Source organism: Leiobunum rupestre, chromosome 4 (assembly GCF_980474605.1).
Source record: "Leiobunum rupestre chromosome 4, qqLeiRupe1.1.hap1, whole genome shotgun sequence".
Lineage (NCBI taxonomy): Eukaryota > Metazoa > Arthropoda > Arachnida > Opiliones > Sclerosomatidae > Leiobunum > Leiobunum rupestre.
Window position 1 is genome coordinate 54,925,695 of NC_143387.1, and position 18,724 is coordinate 54,944,418.

The window sequence follows — 18,724 nt, forward strand, 5'->3', positions numbered from 1 at the left end:
ATACGGTTTAGAATATAATTTTAATTTATATTTTTCAATTTTCCCGTCATTTTGATATAAATATGGCTTTAGTTTTAACGGAATATGCTACTAAATACGTGATTACATACGATTACTGAATTTGTTTGTTGTACAGGATAATAACGGCCCGAGCTTTAATATGGCCCTTCCGGCCCTCCCTACTTTGTGGAAGATTTGCCGAACCCCTAGGCTTATTGACATCTCGTTGTAGCGAGAAATTATTTATTTTAGTCAGACGTAAGTTTTGGGTCTATAGTTAAGGTAACCTACGTGAAGATATTAAAATCCAAAATATAACCATAATATAAATGAAATGTTTACACAATCAATAAGTTATAGTTATTTCACTGTATACAATGGTTTGTTTAAAAATTGATCCGATGAATTCGTAAGGTTTCACAAGTGAAACTGTGATATCCACGTATTTAAAATCTGGACCCTACATACTCAACAATTCGGCCCAGTCGGAATATTAGTTTCACATCGACGCAAAGTATCAAAGGTTAAATAGTTAAGCTACCTCCGATGTCTTTCGACGTGCAATAATAATCCAATATAATAAATTTACAACGTCGAAAAATATGCCTATTATAACATATCGAAGGAAATTATCTAATTCAAACTTCCCGCCTAACTAATCCTATTACATTTTTAATTATTTTTATTAATCTCCAACAAAGACTGTATAACGATGCGCGAAGCGTTATTTCAAACTTCGCACCAAAATTTCCAAGTTCCCACCAAAGCTCGGGGTGTAGCTTGTAGCTCCATCTACCGTGTCGTCGCTTTCCACGACAAACAAACAAACATACAACACTTAACGACATTCCGTCCATAGCAATAGGTACACATCGAATATATATTCGATGTGGAACTAAAAAGGGGAAGGCACTCTAGCCGAAGCCCGTAGAATGACTGTAGCAACATAGGAGAAATTATCCGAAATCACAACCTATAATCACTCTAGGAACTCTTTATCTGGCCTTTCGATACTCTGTCCTCAATCATCATACTTAGCATTTTACTTCCATAAACCCAACTACGAAAGATAAGGTTTATAATAACAAAATGTCACGTTAAATAAAATATTGTCCTTGACTAATTGATAATTAGGTAATTTGCATTATTCGCGGTTCGGAAGGTCTCCCTCCGCGAAGATGGCCAATGTTTTTTTAACCAATATTTCCATTAATATGAGATAGGGGGACTCGTGCATTTATAATGGAAGGAATACTTTCTCTTTCGGACGAAAGGGGGCGTATTTAGAAATATCGCCAAAATTGTCTCCTCTTTTCGTCTTTTGGAAGCTTGTTTTTAACGAGGAAATAAGTGAAATTCAACAGCGTGTTACCAAAAAAACCTTCTCCGTGTTATTTCGTTTGGGTGCTTCTGCCGAGCTAATTTTTATTTTACGCTTCATGAGATTTGACACCCCCCCCCCCTCCTCGCGTGTGTAATAGCCGATGTTTTATGATCTTACGAGTTAAAACAAGAATTCGCCTCCGAAAAACCTCTAGATTTTATGAGCTATTTATTTAGGCGCTATTTAGCAACACGCAATCTCATTGAAAATAAATTACATAGACAAAGAGCTGCTATCTAGTGTCAAAATTTTGAAATGTACGGCCTCTTTTTCCTGCGCTGCTACCGTGCGGTATAAAATGTAAATATTAGCGTAGAATTATTTTGAACAACTTAAGTTTCGTAGACCTTAATTTAGAATTCTTTAAACAATTTGGATTCGTAATTATTTAATCTAATTATTTTAAATTTTAATTTATCATTCTTTAAACAATTTGGTTTCGTAATTATTTAATCTAATTAGTTTAAATTTTAATTTAGAATTCTTTAAACAACTTGGTTTCGTAATTATTTAATCTAATTAGTTTAAATTTTAATTTAGAATTATTTAAACAACTTGATTTCGTAATTACTTTATTTAATTAATTTAACTTTTAATTTAGATTTCTTTAAACGACTTAAATATTCATTAACGATTATTTAATCACCACATAAAAACAACTGTATTTTAGTGGTAATGGTAACTTATAAATAATTAATGAAAATTGTTGATAATATGTAAAGTTATCTATATAACATCGGGCGTAATGGACGGACATGTAAACCTTTTGGTAAACCACCCGTAAATGCAGGTTTTTCCATTGAAAACAAACGCGTTTTTGTGATGACGCAAAGGTATGCTCTTTGCTTTTAAATCGTGCTTGAAGTTTAAAGTGTAAACCTCTACTTTCTCGCCTAAAAAAACCAATAGTCGATTTCATTCTTCTTATTTGCTTCCCGAGGATTCAGACTTCAAAATTTAGAATATTTACCCTCTAAATTTGAAATGCAAAAAAACCTTTAACGTTTGATGATAAGTTTGAAGGTAAACGCTTTTACATCTCGGGTTTAATCGGTTCGATATTTCAACCAAATGAAATAGAAACTTTCAAGAGTGGGGTGGCGGAGGGGTTAGCACTTGCACCTCGCCTGGGTTCGATCCCAGCTTGTTTGTAAGTTATCTCCCCACTAGTTAGAGGGATTTTCCCACGAGCTCTTCGGTTTCCCCTCCAAAATAACTTGTAGGTCAACGGTAATAGTAAGTGTAGGTCTGGCCACCACCCTCGCTAGATGACTTTGGCCTATGGTGGTGCCTTGGGTATTAGCCTAGCTGATTATTATTATTATTATTATTATTATTATTATTACCCGGCCACCTGAGTTAATGGCATTTAAAGTCGTTAGATGACTTTGGCCTAAGGTGGTGCGTTGGGTGTTATATATTATTATTATATTCATTAATAATAAATTTAAATGATATCAATTTGGAATAATTAAAAATTAGTAAGTATATAACTAATATAAATGATTATAATTTGTAATAATTAAAAATTAGTAAGTATATAACTAATATAAATGATTATAATTTGTAATAATTAAAAATTAGTAAGTATATAACTAATATAAATGATTATAATTTGTAATAATTATAAATTAGTAAGTATGTAACTAATATAAATGATTATAATTTGTAATAAATATAAATTAATAAGTATATAACTAATATAAATGATATTAATATGTAATAATTATAAATTAATAAGTATATAACTAATATAAATGATATTAATATGTAATAATTATAAATTCATAAGTATATAACTGATATTAATTTGTAATAATTATAAATTAATAAGTATATAACTAATATTAATTTGTAATAATTATAAATTAATAAGTATATAACTAATATTAATTTGTAATAATTATAAATTAATAAGTATAAAACTAATACTAATTGGTAATAATTCGTTCGATTTCATTCCGTTAGATGTTGTGAAACCACTGATTCTTGAAATGATTTAATTTACAGTTTCAGAATATTCTTCGACCCCGAAGTTGAAAACGGTCAATCAAACCAATGCCTTCAACGTACAGCCTATGATTAATACCTCCTCTAGTGGTAAGATATATTACAAATTTCCTACATTGAAACGTGCTTCTCCATAATTAGCCTTTCCAGTTTACATAGAGCCACGTAGCGGTTAACGCGAGAAGTTATCATTATATTATATTGTAATTAGCAAATCATTTGCTTAGCAGTATGCTTTGTAAAATTTACCAGTTTATGAACTTCTCGTGTTTGCCGCTAGGTGGCTCTGTCAAATGAAAAAAATATTACCCTAAATACAATTATTTAAATTGACACGTACAATGTGTAAATTTGAACTTAATATTAACAACGCGTGTAGAGGGGTTCCCAATTCGGGACAAAGGAGCCTAATTCGGGACGGGTGGTTCCCAATTCGGGACAAAGGAGCCTAATTCGGGACACAGCGGATGTAATTCAGATATTCCTTATGGAATTTTATACGGTAATTTTATGGGCATCAAAAAATCATGACATTTTGACGTTGTCATGCCTATGTGAAACATAGGTAAAACGGTCTTTCAAAGTGAAAATTGGTTCAAATGAACAAAACTGGCCAGTTTGAACCGTGAGTGGCCGGTCAATATGGTCAAAAATGATCAGTTTGCGATAGGAGTGGTCCCTAGTACTTCTAGAGCCCCAATATATATCTGCTGTGGCTGGGGTCTTGACTGTCTTGAGCAACACATTTTTGAAATCATGTGCGAAGTTGCGAACCGAAACAGTAATCATTAGTCGGTGGCGTCACCTATCTTTAAAGAAAATATAATTATTTTAAATGTCGTCTGTTTACACTCGATTCACTCTAGTGGTAGGTAGCGCCAATGGCTTAAATTATTATCACTGCTAACTTGCGGTAGATGACGCCACCGACTTATGACCACTGTTTAGCTTCGTACATGATTTCAAGAAAGTGGCCCCAGCCATCAAATACAAATTTTGCCTCTAGAAGTTACTATATTTGCCAACTCAATGAATCTTCCTCATTGACGTCACTGATATTTTTACTCGCGTGATCAAACAACGACCAATTAAACGCGCGTATTGGAACGTGTGACAAAACGTAGCAACGGTCCTTAATTTAAATTGGTCAAAACTCCTATAGCAACGGAAAGTAAAGTAATTTTTCAACCAAAATTCCTTTGGTAACTTAAAACTAGGCCTAGCGATTTTCATAGAACCCAAAAAAAGAAATAACGAAATCCGCAGCCAAATGAAATTGCTACGTGTAGTCGCTTCTAACAGAGTTCGTTTATTTAGATCAGCGGTTCCCAATTTTGTTTTGCTATGGAACCCTAAATAATCCACCTAATTCTGGCGGAACCCCAACTCATTTTTTTATTATTCTTAACTTACTTTTGACACAAACAAAGATGGCCGTGCTGTGTATTCTCGGAACCCCTGTGACCCTTCCACGGAACACCTTTTGGGAACCGCTGATTTAGATGACAAAGGCCTAACGATTAGCCTAGAATATCTTTTAAAATCCCTAAAACTCGCGCGGAGTAATTATCAGCTTGTAATCGTAACTTTCAACTTCCAAGGCCTGATATATATTTTTCCCCTGCACCATTTCAGCCTCAAGTCTATCCGATAATGTGACAATACCGTTACAGTAAGTAATTACGAATTAATACTTTTTCGAATCTTCAAGGTTTCCGTGGCTTCGGGCGGGTTTTTTTAAAAATCCTTGTTTCTTATAATCAATCTCTCCGTTTTTTTTTCTAAAATAACTCGTGACGAAATTTCGGTGGTTTTCTTTGTAACCTTTCTCTTTGTCCCCGCCTCGCTTAATTGCCTAGGCCTAATTCCACAAGTGCCCAAGAACGTCAGCCGAATTTCGTCCGCGCCATGACGGAGACCACTCAAAGACCGACGCTCAACAGTTACGCGGCCAACAGACTCACTTCCACACCCAAAATTAATGATTCGACTACCAACACTAACAGGTGAGAGTTTTCAATATTTTGCTTTTTATTGACGCTCATTAAGCGTGAAATTTATACATTTTTCTCCGTGATGATAGTTTTATTCGTGTCGTAACTATAGTTACGTTACTTAAAAAACTTTTAAGTAAAAATTCAAATGGAAAAAAAAACACTGAAAAAATGTTTAAAAGCGCCATCTCTGAATGGGAAGATGCATTAATTGATTGGGGAAATATCGTCTGCTTGTAACGCGACTAAAAGCTAGGTTACGCTACTTAATTATAGTAAAAGAAAGTACTTCAAAATTGAAATGAAATAAAATGATTTTAAAGTCTAGAAAAGCGCCATCTCTGAATTTAAAGATGCATTAAAAGTTTTATTTATTTCGTTATTGTTTTTTACTAACGGTGGATCACCTAATTTCACATTTCTTCCATAAGGTTTAAAAATAAACTAGAGATAATTGGCTAGTGGCGGCAAAAATAAGTGGAAGCGGACGGTTTTTGAAAAATTTCTGAAGATACGTAAGCGCCATCTGTGAACCTGCATTAACGGAACGCGCAAATATCGTCTGCTTACCTTCAGTGAAACTAAACAAAATATCTTTAACATCATTTCGTTTTCTGTTTTTAATTTTTAATTGAATAAGGTATTATTTTCGCCAAAAGAAAGTTTTCTCGATGGTTCTTCGACGTACATCGGCGCGACAGAAAGATTTCGTTTCCGGGGTTATACATTTTAAAATTTTAAATCCGCCCTTTGGACAAAGGCCTAAATCAACTCCTTTTATTTTGGCAAACAGACGCCCGGAAGTCTGATATTCCCAGATTTTCTTCTATATCTTACCTTATTATTGTCTTTATACGAGAAAATAAATTTCTTATTTGATTAGTCGACACCGTGTGGGCGCGGAGTTAAACCAAAAAATAAGTCTTATGTCCCTAATAACTAAATCTCTAAAGATTTCGTCATTGACAGCCTGCTAAAAAATCCATTCCGTCTTTTGAATAAATAAAACGGTTTTTTATCGCTTTCAACAAAATAAGGACGAATCCTGACGTTAAATATTTCCCTAGCGTCCTTTTCGTATACATCCGTGAAAGCATTTTATTCTGGAACTGTCCATTTGGGACTTTTTCATCCTCTCTGAAATAAACTTGCCAATGAATTCGCGCGTCAGCATATTCTATAGGATTTTATTTAACAATCGTCTAGACGCGTTCCCAGACTCCCGACTCGTATTTGTATTCGAAATTGATTGCGGAGTGTTTTATCGCAGATTCGGAATTGGCAGTGTCTCGACGGACTCCAACAAGAAGCCAACGACGTCCGACATGCTGACCACGGCCACGCTGGTCAATCCGGAGAGAGTGGCCAAATACAAGGAAGAACGGCGCAGGTTGCACCAGGCCCGCTTCAGCGAAACAGCCGTCAAGTACGAACCAGGAGGGGCCAACGCCGAGAGTGGCTTAGGGACCGAGTCTCCTTTTCTGAGACGCTCGTTGAGGTTGTCCAAGAGGGGCGCCAACAACCAAGACGGCAGCGACGCTGTTTCCGCGTCCGTTAATAATAGTAGTAGTGCTGGTGGGAATCAGGACATCGCGACTTTCGAGAGTGCCTTCCAATCCAGCGTCGCCACCAACTCGTCGGCTGCTTCCTCCAGACGGAGATTCATTACCAGAGACACTAGTGAAAGTAGCGACGCCAGCACCCTCGGATTAGTTAGATCAACGAGGGCTTCGAGGTAAATGACGCTTTACTTTCTATAGTTTAAGTTATTACCTTTTGGTTTAATAGTTGACTTGAAATTGCCGTGAGCAGGAATTCATACCTCTACTTGGAATGTTTATCCTGCCGGATCGCGTATGGTAAGATCACTCTGACGGCTTTGGCCCCGCCTATACGAGAGAAACAATCCCCTCTGCGCGCGCTCCCCTCTCACGTAATTGCTGTTTGTTAAGTTAACATAGTGACGTCAAAAGAACCGTCAGCCACTTCGAGACGAAAATCTGCCGCGATAAGCATTCCAAGTAGAGGTATGGATTCCTGCCAGTACGTAAACGGTATACAGGCAAATTCGAGGGCTGACCACTATCCGTAATCGTTGTACAGACCCGTAGCTTTGACTGTACTAAAGTTATTACGTAATCGATTACAGATTTAGCACTACCAAAGGCTGTAATCGGTGTACAGAATTTAAGGAAGTGGTTAACCCCTCTGGCAAACTCTCTAGTGATCAGTCCCTCATCATCAAAAATGGATTCAATTATCAAGAATATGGAAAGCGCGTGTTCTTAACAAAATTCTCGCGTACTTTAGCAAAGAAAATACGTTACGAAGTATGCTAGGGTGATGTACTAAACTAAACTTTGGTCATTATACTCAGTCGTCTGGCTTTAAAAGAAAACACATTTTTGGGGGTTGGTGTCCAGGGAGAAGTTACCTTACAGGGTTTGACCCACCAATGCCATCTGTAGGTACAGTGACAGATACGCTAATTAAGTTTAACGAAAGGTAATTTACACGGGTCCCACTCCACCAAACTTAAGACTTCGAAGCCGTTAACTACATTTTTTTTTTTGGAATTTTAGGGTTTAATTTCGAAATGTAAAAGTTTCTTAAGCCTTGGCGTAAAACTTTTCGGTTAATTAGTCTTTCTCGATTTGAAAAGAAATGACTCGAAAGGTTAAGCGCTTCGAAATCCCCTCCTTTTGAAGGACCCGAAATCCCGTTTGCCTCGCCTCAAATTATTCGCTGGAGAAAAATGAATAAAAGACGCGACGAATTCGACAAAAGCTTTCCTCTCAAGAGGACGCCATCTATCGGCGGGGAGGATTAATTAATAATTAGCCCTAGAAGCGTGGACGGGAAATTAATTCGGGTGAAGTTTTGGGACAAATAAACAGATTGAAAATTTATCAGATTTTTTTGGGAAATAACAGGCGGGTGGCACACGCGTTTAGCCCGAAGCATCGTGTGGTTAGAGTGAATTTCGAAAGGTCTAATTATTTATTAGAGATGGAGGAAAAAAATGTGGGTTGGCCTAATTAATTCTTCTAGGGAAATATGTAATTGTCCTAGACCTAGTTGCGATTTGTCTATGTACGGACCCAAAATTTGTGCAAGGACTCGCGACTGGTATTTTTCAGACACGTTAGCCGTAGAAATATACTAGAGATTATACCTAATGTAAATTTTTGTCATAGCGGACGATATTTTGTAATTACACTAGCGCCATCTCTAGATTCATTAACGAACCACTTTTTTTTTGTCGATTTTGACGTGTGGGACAATTTAGTCCTCTCGTCCATTTGATTAATAAGGGCGAGATATTTGTAACGGCCATGCCAACGGGGTGATACGTGGGGACAGGGGTGAGGACACCCTTGACGGAAGTATTCCGACCACCCGTTGGGAGATTGGTGGTCTTCCTCAAACGGCCATCCACAAACTCTGCCTCCCAGACGCCCAGGATTACAGGAGTAGGCAACTACTCCCGGCCGAACCACTGTTTTAGCGGACAGAGGCATCGCTAGTAATATTTTTCACGTAGGCACTGAGATTTGTAGTGAGGAGCAAAGTCAAAAATTTAGTTTCATAAATTGAATAATATTATTTTATAATTTTTAATCTAAAAATATAATTACATTTGAAGGTATGTTTTAGGTATTTAAATATTATTCGGCTGAAAACGTTTGGTTTGGGTTAGGATAAATCATCACGTTAGCAGACGACAGTTTTTAGAGTTTCGCTAATTGACAGTTCAACAATGAATCGAGGGATGGCGCCACATTTGCAGGGTTGGCAAGAGCCAGCCAGACTGGTTTAAACCACCCTGGCTTAATCCGGATTTAACCACCAAATAAAATCCATGGTTTAAACTACTTTTTTTTATAAAAAAATTGAGAAATTAATTAGAAACATTGACAAAACTTAACCTTCACTTTTTGTCGCGAGTAATGAGAGCTAACATATAAGCAATTAGGGTATCTTAAAATTAATTTTGCGCGTGAAAATACGCTGCCATGTTAGGATATAAAAGCGGGTAAATAAGTCTGCTATACCTCACAATGTAAAGGTACTGTCACGCGCAAAAACGTCATTTTTAAATCGGGAAATTTGAGCAATGAGGGCTTGATATAAGCAATTTGATCATTTTTTATTAATGGTTTTAACCTGTTTAAACAACCGGTTACAGCCGGATTTAACCACACTGGATTTTTCAATTAAAAAAAAGCCGGTTTTTTGCCAACCCTGCACATTTGCGACTGCTTGTCGCCATGACAAATGTGGAATTGACTTATTTGAAAGAACGCGAGTGTATTCGTTAAGATCATATCGTTATCTTTGCTTTACCAACTGGTGGAATTGCACGTCATTTTAAAAGATGGTAGTTGTTCATTCTAATCGAGGTTAATTACAATATATACCCTAATTTCTTAATTTCTTAGCTTATATTCTTTAGATTATGTTAACTATAGTTAAGGAGAATAACTATGTGGCGACGATATTTAGCGTGGTTCCCAATCCACCTCACAATCTAACTGTCAACTCCATCCCGATAACAAAAATCAATCTAGCTTGCATGGCCCACAGAGGTCCTATAAAATCCTATATTTTCAAAAATGTCTTATAACATCCTATATTTTTAGCAAAATCCCCAAAAAGTCCTATAAAATCCTATAATTTAGATATTTGGCCCATTTCAAATCCCGCCCCTCAGTTAAATTGCTAGATTTAGCTATAGGATAAATTCCTATACACAGTTATTCTAGTCTATACTTTTATTATTGTTAGCATGGTTAGCTACTAGTATATTTTTGTGATAAAATGATTAAATAGTTTTTTTTAAGTGAAAATCAAAGATTTATTTCACTAAATATAGATTTGGTTTTTAAATGCATAAAGTTAGTAAATTAAATAGCATATATAGTCCTATAAAATAATATAATTTGGAAAAACAAGTCTTTTAAAGTCTTATATTTTTAGAAATATAATCCAATTTTTCCGATAAAAAAAATTTAAGATTTGAGTGGGGGCCCCGAGCTTGGTATCTCATTGGTTCCCTAAAACTAGGTTTCATATGGTTAGCTATAATTTTAGCAGTTGTAGAAATGACTATCTGACCAGTACGATGTAAAGTAACGAAAATTGAAATGAATTCTGTGCTTCCATAAAATCCCCGTCAAAGTCCCATATAGAGTTTGTGCTACCGCGACTGGACTTAAAGCGTGTTTTTCGTTATACTGCCTAAGCTGTCATCAAAGTTCTGGCAGCAGTGTTCGGCGGGGGGCAAGACAGTTGAATATAAATTTATATAAACATCTATTCCAGGTTAAGGGCCCAAAAAGCCTGTTCGGCGGGGTGGGGCACGACAGTTGAATATAAATTTATATAAACATCTATTCTCCAGGTTAAGGGCCCAAAAAGCCTGTTATGCGGGGTGGGGCAAGACAGTTGAATATAAATTTATATAAACATCTTTTCCAGGTTAAGGGCCCAAAAAGCCTGTTCGGCGGGGTGGGGCAAGACAGTTGAATATAAATTTATATAAACATCTTTTCCAGGTTAAGGGCCCAAAAAGCCTGTTCGGCGGGGTGGGGTAAGACAGTTGAATATAAATTTATATAAACATCTTTTCCAGGTTAAGGGCCCAAAAAGCCTGTTCGGCGGGGTGGGGCAAGACAGTTGAATATAAATTTATATAAACATCTTTTCCAGGTTAAGGGCCCAAAAAGCCTGTTCGGCGGGGTGGGGCAAGACAGTTGAATATAAATTTATATAAACATCTTTTCCAGGTTAAGGGCCCAAAAAGCCTGTTCGGCGCTGACAAATGGACAAGTCAAATCGGGTAAATATTTCATCTACCTCTCCGATGACGGAACCAATTATATTCGATATTAATCAAATCGTCGATTACCGCATCGACAATTATAAGCCGATACTCGTCCGTTTCGTATCACGCTGATATACGTTCTATTTTTCGTATCAGGAGCCGGCGATTCGTCAAATTTGTCGAAATCAACGGACCCATCGTTCCGGAAAATATTATCGGATAGCGAACCGTCGGCCACTCAAAAGACAACGAGACTGAACGACTTGAACGATAACATCACCGCTAAAAACGTAAGAGGCCCTCGTTAATCGCTTTCCAATTAGTCTAGCTAGCGCAGCCCTCTTCATGTCGGGATTCTTATCTCGAGCCCTCCGCTACCTCGGCCGCCAGTTGCGCCGCATCCTGTTGTACTTGGCCGCGCCGGTAATATGCCCATTTATGACTCGCTCAATGGCGTCCCCACTTTCTCGCGGTGTTTAAAATTCAGCTTTTGTTTTTGAGACGTAAATTAACCCGTCGATTTGCGTTTTCGTGGCAGATCGCGCCTTCGATCAAACATGGCGAAGAGATCTCCAGCGACGCCGCCTCCGAGATGTCCTCTTCGTTGGGAAAAGCCGCCAAGGACAAGAGCGCCAAGAGGAAGTCCAACTTAAACAGAGCCAATGTACTTGACGAACCCAGACCCATCCCGTCCGAAGCTCACGGTGAGTTCACGTTATAGATCTCGCTCGATTTAATCAGCTAGGCTAATAGCCAAGGCACCATCTTAGACCCAAGTCATTTAGTGATTTTTAATGCCATTATTCGCGGGGTTGGCTGGTTTAAAAAAAACATTTAATAATTTAGGTTATTTAATTAACCAAAAATTATTCCAAAATGTTTGTACATTTTCTTACCGAAATGATTACATTTCTTAAACATTTACAAGGTGACCACATTTCCTATATTTTCAATACCTTCCTATGAATTCCTCAGGTTTCCTCGTGTAATATACAGTGGTGTAGCTAGGGGGCGGGGGGTGGTCCGCCCCGGGTGCCACCCGTTTGGGCGTGATTTGGGGGTGACACCCGACCGTGAAAAAAATAAAAACTTACACAAACTAGAGACTAGTAAGTAGCACACCATGATATCCGCCCCGGGTGTCACCCATGCTAGCTACGCCACTGGTAATATATATCCCGAAAATATTTCGTCGTCGTGTACCCTTCTTCATCCTATATTTCACTTTCTTTTATCTTCTGTTTTTCGATAATAATCCTTATTTTTACTGATGGTTTTTCCTATATTTTCCTTTAAAATTTTTTCTATAAAAGTTTCGAGGCCTTTTTCTGGTCAGCCTGCATTTATGCTAAAACGAAACTAAAACTTTGTTCTGGTCACGTGCCACTTGTAATAATAATCGTATTAATTTTTAGTTGATTGGTAATATGTATGCACGGTTATACAAAAGCGAAAATTAGATTAAAAGTAAAATAAAACTGTTTAAAAAAACCTTTTTTTTTACAATCCTGATAAATTTATTCGCGGTGGTCGGGTTGCAATGAGTATAGATGGGCTGCGGCAAGCCCTTCATGCCACGCGAGCCAACAGCTCCCTACACTCACTATTACCGTTAACCTCAACAAGTTTTTATGGAAAGGGGAAACCGATGTGGCCCTTGATTTTGAGTGTTTGCCCGAAATCATAATCGCGAGTACCCTACTGACAGATATACGGGATAACCACTCCAAAATGATTCAAAACCTAATTTTCCTCGCTATCCGCGACACTCTAGTTCATTTACGAAATCAACAAAGCGCTGATAATGAAACTACAATGATAAATCGAAAAGAGCGATAACTTCGGGAATAATCAATCCAGGTAAATAAATTACAACTTCCGACCGCTCACGATAGATGGCGCGTTATTACGAATACAGAAGTATTCTTTTGGCATTTCTGGCTGGCGTGGGCGATGACCGGCTGAGGTTGTTTGTTGAGGGTTCGCGGGCGTAATTGTAAACTGGTGTGGGCGCGAGAGCTGAGAGCCAAAAGCCGCGCTCGTCACGGAGTCTTCGCTTGTATGATGTTTCTAACGTCTTCTGGCTGGCTGCCATCCAACAACCCGGATTTAGGCTAACACACATATCCCAAAATAAAAGCAAACTTTGGAGGGAACCCGGCAGAGCTAGTGTAAGTGGCCTACGACGCTGTTGCGCGTGCTGCTGCTTACCATTTCACGATGATGACACTTTTTTTGACAAGGAGAGACTTCTTGATCAGTTTCGCCGATCATTTTTGTACGTTTTTCTTATATTGATTTTTTTTATTAATTGTTGATCGGTTTTAAAGTTTGGCTTTTTTTGTGGGATACTTGAAAAGCTACTTTGTTTATATTTTTGGGGTATTTACCAAGGTATCTTAACTTTTTACTTTTGATGGGTAAGTTTAATTTGTTGATGATAGTATTTAAATTATATTTAGTTTAATTTAAATTATATTTATTTATTTAATTTAAATTGCTTTAAGTTTATCTTTATAAATTTGCATTAAATTACTTCTTACTTAACAATTTTAACACCTTAATTTAATACTTCTAATAATCTAAATTCTACAAAATAAATTATAATAAATTGAAAACTTTAACTAATTTATTTTTTATTTTTTTTTATAAATTGACATTTAATAGTTATTCAATTTTAAGTAAATCCTAGTTAGTTCGAGAGGCTTGTCACTCCGAAAAAAAATGTACGGCAAATTTTCCGATATTTGTCTAATATTTTCCGATATTTGTCTAATATTTTCCGATATTTGTCTAATATTTTCCGATATCTGTCTAATATTTTCCGATATCTGTCCAATATTTTCCGATATCTGTCTAATATTTTCCGATATCTGTCTAATATTCTTCGATTTTTGTTTAATATTTTTCGATATTTGTTTAATATTTTTCGATATTTGTTTAATATTTTTCGATATTTGTTTAATATTTTTCGATATTTGTTTAATATTTTTCGATATTTGTCTAATATTTTTCGATATTTGTCTAATATTTTTCGATATTTGTCTAATATTTCCCGATATTTGTCTAATATTTCCCGATATTTGTCTAATATTTCCCGATATTTGTCTAATATTTCCCGATATTTGTCTAATATTTTCCGATATTTAATATTTCCCGATATATTTTGTGCATGTCTAGATTTATTTATTCGCATTTCTCGCTACTTGAACACCAGATTTCTGAAGTAGTTAACCCCTCGAGTTTCTTAAAAACAAATCATTTTCGGGTCTAGGCTAAAACAACATAATGTAGTCGAAAATCATAACCGCATTTTTTAGTGAAACCACCGTATTATATAACGGTCTATAGAAAAAAGGGTGTTTTAAATAACTGTCAAAAGGCTAATTTTTCAAGCTTTCAAACTCAAGGCGGCGTTCTATTTTAGAAGTGTTATTTTTTTTCACACGATATTTTTTCGAAAAACAAAATTAAACCGTAAAATTAGGGTCTCTTATCATTAAGAGAAACAAATTTATCATTCACTTTTTTTTATATTTTCGCGAGCTTGTTTTTGAGCTTTCATCGCGTTATTTTCCAATAATATTTACCCAGGAAATACAAGCGGTCCTCGGGCCTAGGCGTTTAAGATTTAATATGATAATCTAATAACCATACAGTTACAAGATTCGGCGTGTGTTTTTTCTTGACCTATATTTTTCCAAATTTCTTTTAACTCTATATTTCGCTGTAGGGCATTAATATACTCGTAACTTGACTTGAATATTACCAGTAACCTTATATATCACTTTTACGTTAGCCTTGTTGTTCGGTTTTGAATTACATTTTTACGCGGTAATTCGCGCTTTTCCGATCCAAAAAATCTATATTACGTTAACCGTAATTAGTTGGATAATATTAAGGTTAGCTACGATTGACTGTAGGGCTTGTAGAGAATTAATTTGGGTTAAGGTTGAAGTTGTTTGGTTATGGTTCTATCAATATTGAAATTTCATTTGGTTCGAAAGCTATTTTTCAAATGATATAGTTTTAATATTTCTGACGTGTGTAGGCCATTTAAATTATTTTATAAGTTCAAGCTATTGAGGTTTTACGAGCGTGAGCGGGTGAGGTCTTACGAAATCAAGTTTACATAATTACATAATAATTGAGACGGATAAATTATTATAGTTCAAATTTGAAATACAGGGTGTTTCAAAGGGTTATGCAAAAATTTTAAGGAGTTGTAGAGGGTGAGTTTAGAAGTATGCCTGTTTTGTCCCCATTTTCCTACGAAGAGTGAAAAGAGCGCCAGAGAGCTTCAAAGTGTGGCCTACTAGCCCTAGCCCCTGGAAATAGGACGCAACAAGCGCCAAACCAAGCAGCAGGGACTTTAAATGCTGTTAAAATTTCAAGGCATTTTCCTGGTCAGCCTGCATTTATACTACTTGTAATAATACTTATATTAATTTTTAGTTGATTGGTAATATGTATGCATGGTTATACAAAAGCGAAAATTAGATCAAAAGTAAAATAAAACTGTTTAAAAAAACCTTTTTTTTTACAATACTGATAAATTTATTTCCGGTGGTATCACATGAACCCAAACCTTCATGTTCTCATTTCCCCGCTGCTTGGTTTTGCACTTGTTGCAGCCTACTTCCAGGGGCTGGTAGGCCCACTATGAAGCTCTATGGCGCTCTTTTAACTCATCGTAGGAAAATGGGGAAAAAACAGGCATACTTCTTAACTCATCCCCTACAACCCCTTAAAAATTTGGCATAACCTTTTGAAACACCCTGTATATCTAATGTAAATGTTACTTTACTAGTAATTTTAAATAGGAAAACGTATTTTATTCGATCCTTTTGTAGGTTACTTAAAGTGGTCTAAATCTAGGGAAGGTGTAAACTTCACATCATCGCCAACTTCCGTTAATTGTAGGATCCCCCCCACCCCGAAAACCCTAGAACTTAGATATAACTTGTCCCAGTTTTCACCCTGTTTTGACTTCTAATTTTAGCTAGGCCACAGAAAAGAACTCGTTTACAAAAAGTGAAGCACTTACGATAGATTTCCAACGAGGTTTGGGTTAAACTTATTCGCGACTTCCAACTTACTATTATTACCCAATATGCAACACAAAACAAATATTGCTCAAATAGTTTTAACGAGCTTTTTCGTAAATAAAAACGTCTACTTATTGTCATTAAAATTAAGAAGAACTGTATTAAAACTTTGAACAAAAGTGGATAATTAAATATATTATAAGATGATGGATTGTCAAGATAAAATTTATTGTTAAAATTCTCGAATATCAAACTAACGATAGTATTGGTCAAATTAAAAATCGTGGCGGTCTGTAATGCCGACATAAGTGATTTTAATGAAATGCTTCGACAAACGGTCGATGGTGCCAATTTAGGGCTTAGGCACCAAAAATAAAGAGATATTTTACGTCCGCTTAAGCATTTAGTTTATGATTTGAATAAAATACCGGATACTGCCACCTAGGAGCAACAAACACAGCACCCCACACAAGGAGAACGCAACCCGTCAAAAGTCGCTTTAGCGCCTGCTGCCGTCGGAAGGGGAAAATTCGGAAATAGTCTTCCCCCTTTCCGTAAAACGTGCTGCGTAAAGGCTCGTCCAATTAAATTTGTACACAACCCTGCGTTAGCGTGTTTAAAGGCGAGGGGTAAGACAGTCTCGGATAATCTGTACACCGAGTTCGTGCATTTAGAACTGTCAAAGGTACGGCAGTGTACACCGAGTTCGTGCATTTAGAACTGTCAAAGGTACGGCAGTGTACACCGAGTTCGTGCATTTAGAACTGTCAAAGGTACGGCAGTGTACACCGAGTTCGCAGAGTGTCTTACCACTCGTTTAAAGGCTAGCTGCGTTCTCCTTGTGTTTGATGCTTCTACAGCTGCCACTACTTAAAAGTGAACCTACTCAATCGATAGTTTGATATGTAACATTAATTTTGTAAAAAAACATTTTGAAACTGTAAACAAATTTAATATTTATAATTTGTATTGGACATAAATCATAAATGTCATTCCTAATTGATTGGTATGGTATCTTTTGTAGAAGCCGCTCGAAGGAATCGTCGAGTCAGGCGGACCAGCGAGTCCTCGCAGACGTCGGGGTCATCGGATCGCCTGCACGAAAACCCCTTCGCCCGGTCAGCCTCCCTGAGAGTGTCCGACTCGACCAAAGCCAATATCACCGAAAGACTCTCGTTCTTGACCAGTTCCCATCCGGCTCCATCCTCCAGGAAAAGTTCTTCCACCGATTCCCAGGTACCTACGACCTTGTTTCAATTTCACATTTTCAAAAATGGTTTGTTTATTTATTTTAGTCGCGACCGAAACGAGTCTAGGTGGCGCTGCGGCTTATGACCTAGCGTGTCCTGTTGTCAAAATTGAAGAAAAATGACTAAATATGGAGTCTTAACTACTCTGTGTTACCTAGGAGCAACAAACACAGCACCCCACACAAGGAGAACGCAACCCGTCAAAAGTCGTGCATTTTCTCGCGTACATTTTTCATTGGTTAGAGGCTTTAGCACCTGCTGCCGTTGGAAGGGGAAAATTGTCTTCCCCCTTTAAGTAAAGGCTCATCCAATGAAATTTGTACACAACACTGCGTTAGCGTGTTTAAAGACTAGCTGCGTTCTCCTTGTGTTTGTTGCTCCTAGGTGTTACCACGGAGGAAACATTGCAAACCTAGTTTTGGACGACGGCCAAAAGAGGGCGTAGCGATAGTTTTCTATCGTGAATAGCGTGGGCTTTACTTGACCTGTCTATTTTTTACTATTCGAAATGAAACAAAAAAGATATATTTTCGAGTCGAAATTAATATTTTTCATTGTAAGTCTACTGGAGGTTTTTTGGTAAACAGATAACGGGAACAATTCGGTACTTTGCCTCCCTTGATAGTAGAATCTTCCCACGGTACTACTTTCTCTGGGGTTGTGTTTAGTCGGAAGAAGTCTGGTAGTATCCAAGGTCCGTCGAGAAAAATACACTAGTATGGTCGAGATAACATTATTTACGCAGTAGGTATTACTTCAAGACGGGATGAAAAATCCTAGACATACGTTCTATGGTTATTTCCAACCATTATTTACCTGCCTGACCTTGTATCTCGATACAACATAATGCGTAAATAGTCGATGTTGTTAAATAATTCCGCGCGTTATTCGGGAACAATTTCACGCAGTTGCAATCCTTCATTAGCGCGAAGGAAAACGTTATTATTTATTATATTAATCTAGTCTAGTGTTCGTGTTTATTTATTTAACTTAGATAAAATTTAATGAATTAACTTTTAATTATTATTGACTAGCATTGTTATTTATTTAGCGTTTATTAATTTAATTTCATTTAAAATTAAATTGTTTAACTAATATGACACGCTCGGTAAGTGAACATTTATAACGTAAATATTCGGTGTATACGCCGTGTACAAGTACCTTGATTTTATCGATTATTATCGGTGGAATGCGTAACGTGTTAATTAAGC

The 18,724-nt window shown here is 36.7% G+C and overlaps 1 protein-coding gene across 3 annotated transcripts in view; it reads left to right on the forward strand.

Moving 5' to 3' along the window:
- LOC149948333 (uncharacterized) overlaps positions 1-18,724 on the forward strand; it is a 104,862-nt gene that overhangs the window by 67,936 nt on the left and 18,202 nt on the right. For all 3 annotated transcript variants that reach the window (XM_090173311.1, XM_090173313.1, XM_090173312.1), the window contains 8 exons: positions 3,395-3,484; positions 5,030-5,066; positions 5,254-5,400; positions 6,659-7,123; positions 11,178-11,230; positions 11,372-11,505; positions 11,754-11,919; positions 17,288-17,499. In XM_090173311.1, the coding sequence (XP_090029437.1) occupies positions 3,395-3,484; positions 5,030-5,066; positions 5,254-5,400; positions 6,659-7,123; positions 11,178-11,230; positions 11,372-11,505; positions 11,754-11,919; positions 17,288-17,499 (1,304 nt within the window). The remainder of the gene's footprint in view (positions 1-3,394; positions 3,485-5,029; positions 5,067-5,253; positions 5,401-6,658; positions 7,124-11,177; positions 11,231-11,371; positions 11,506-11,753; positions 11,920-17,287; positions 17,500-18,724) is intronic.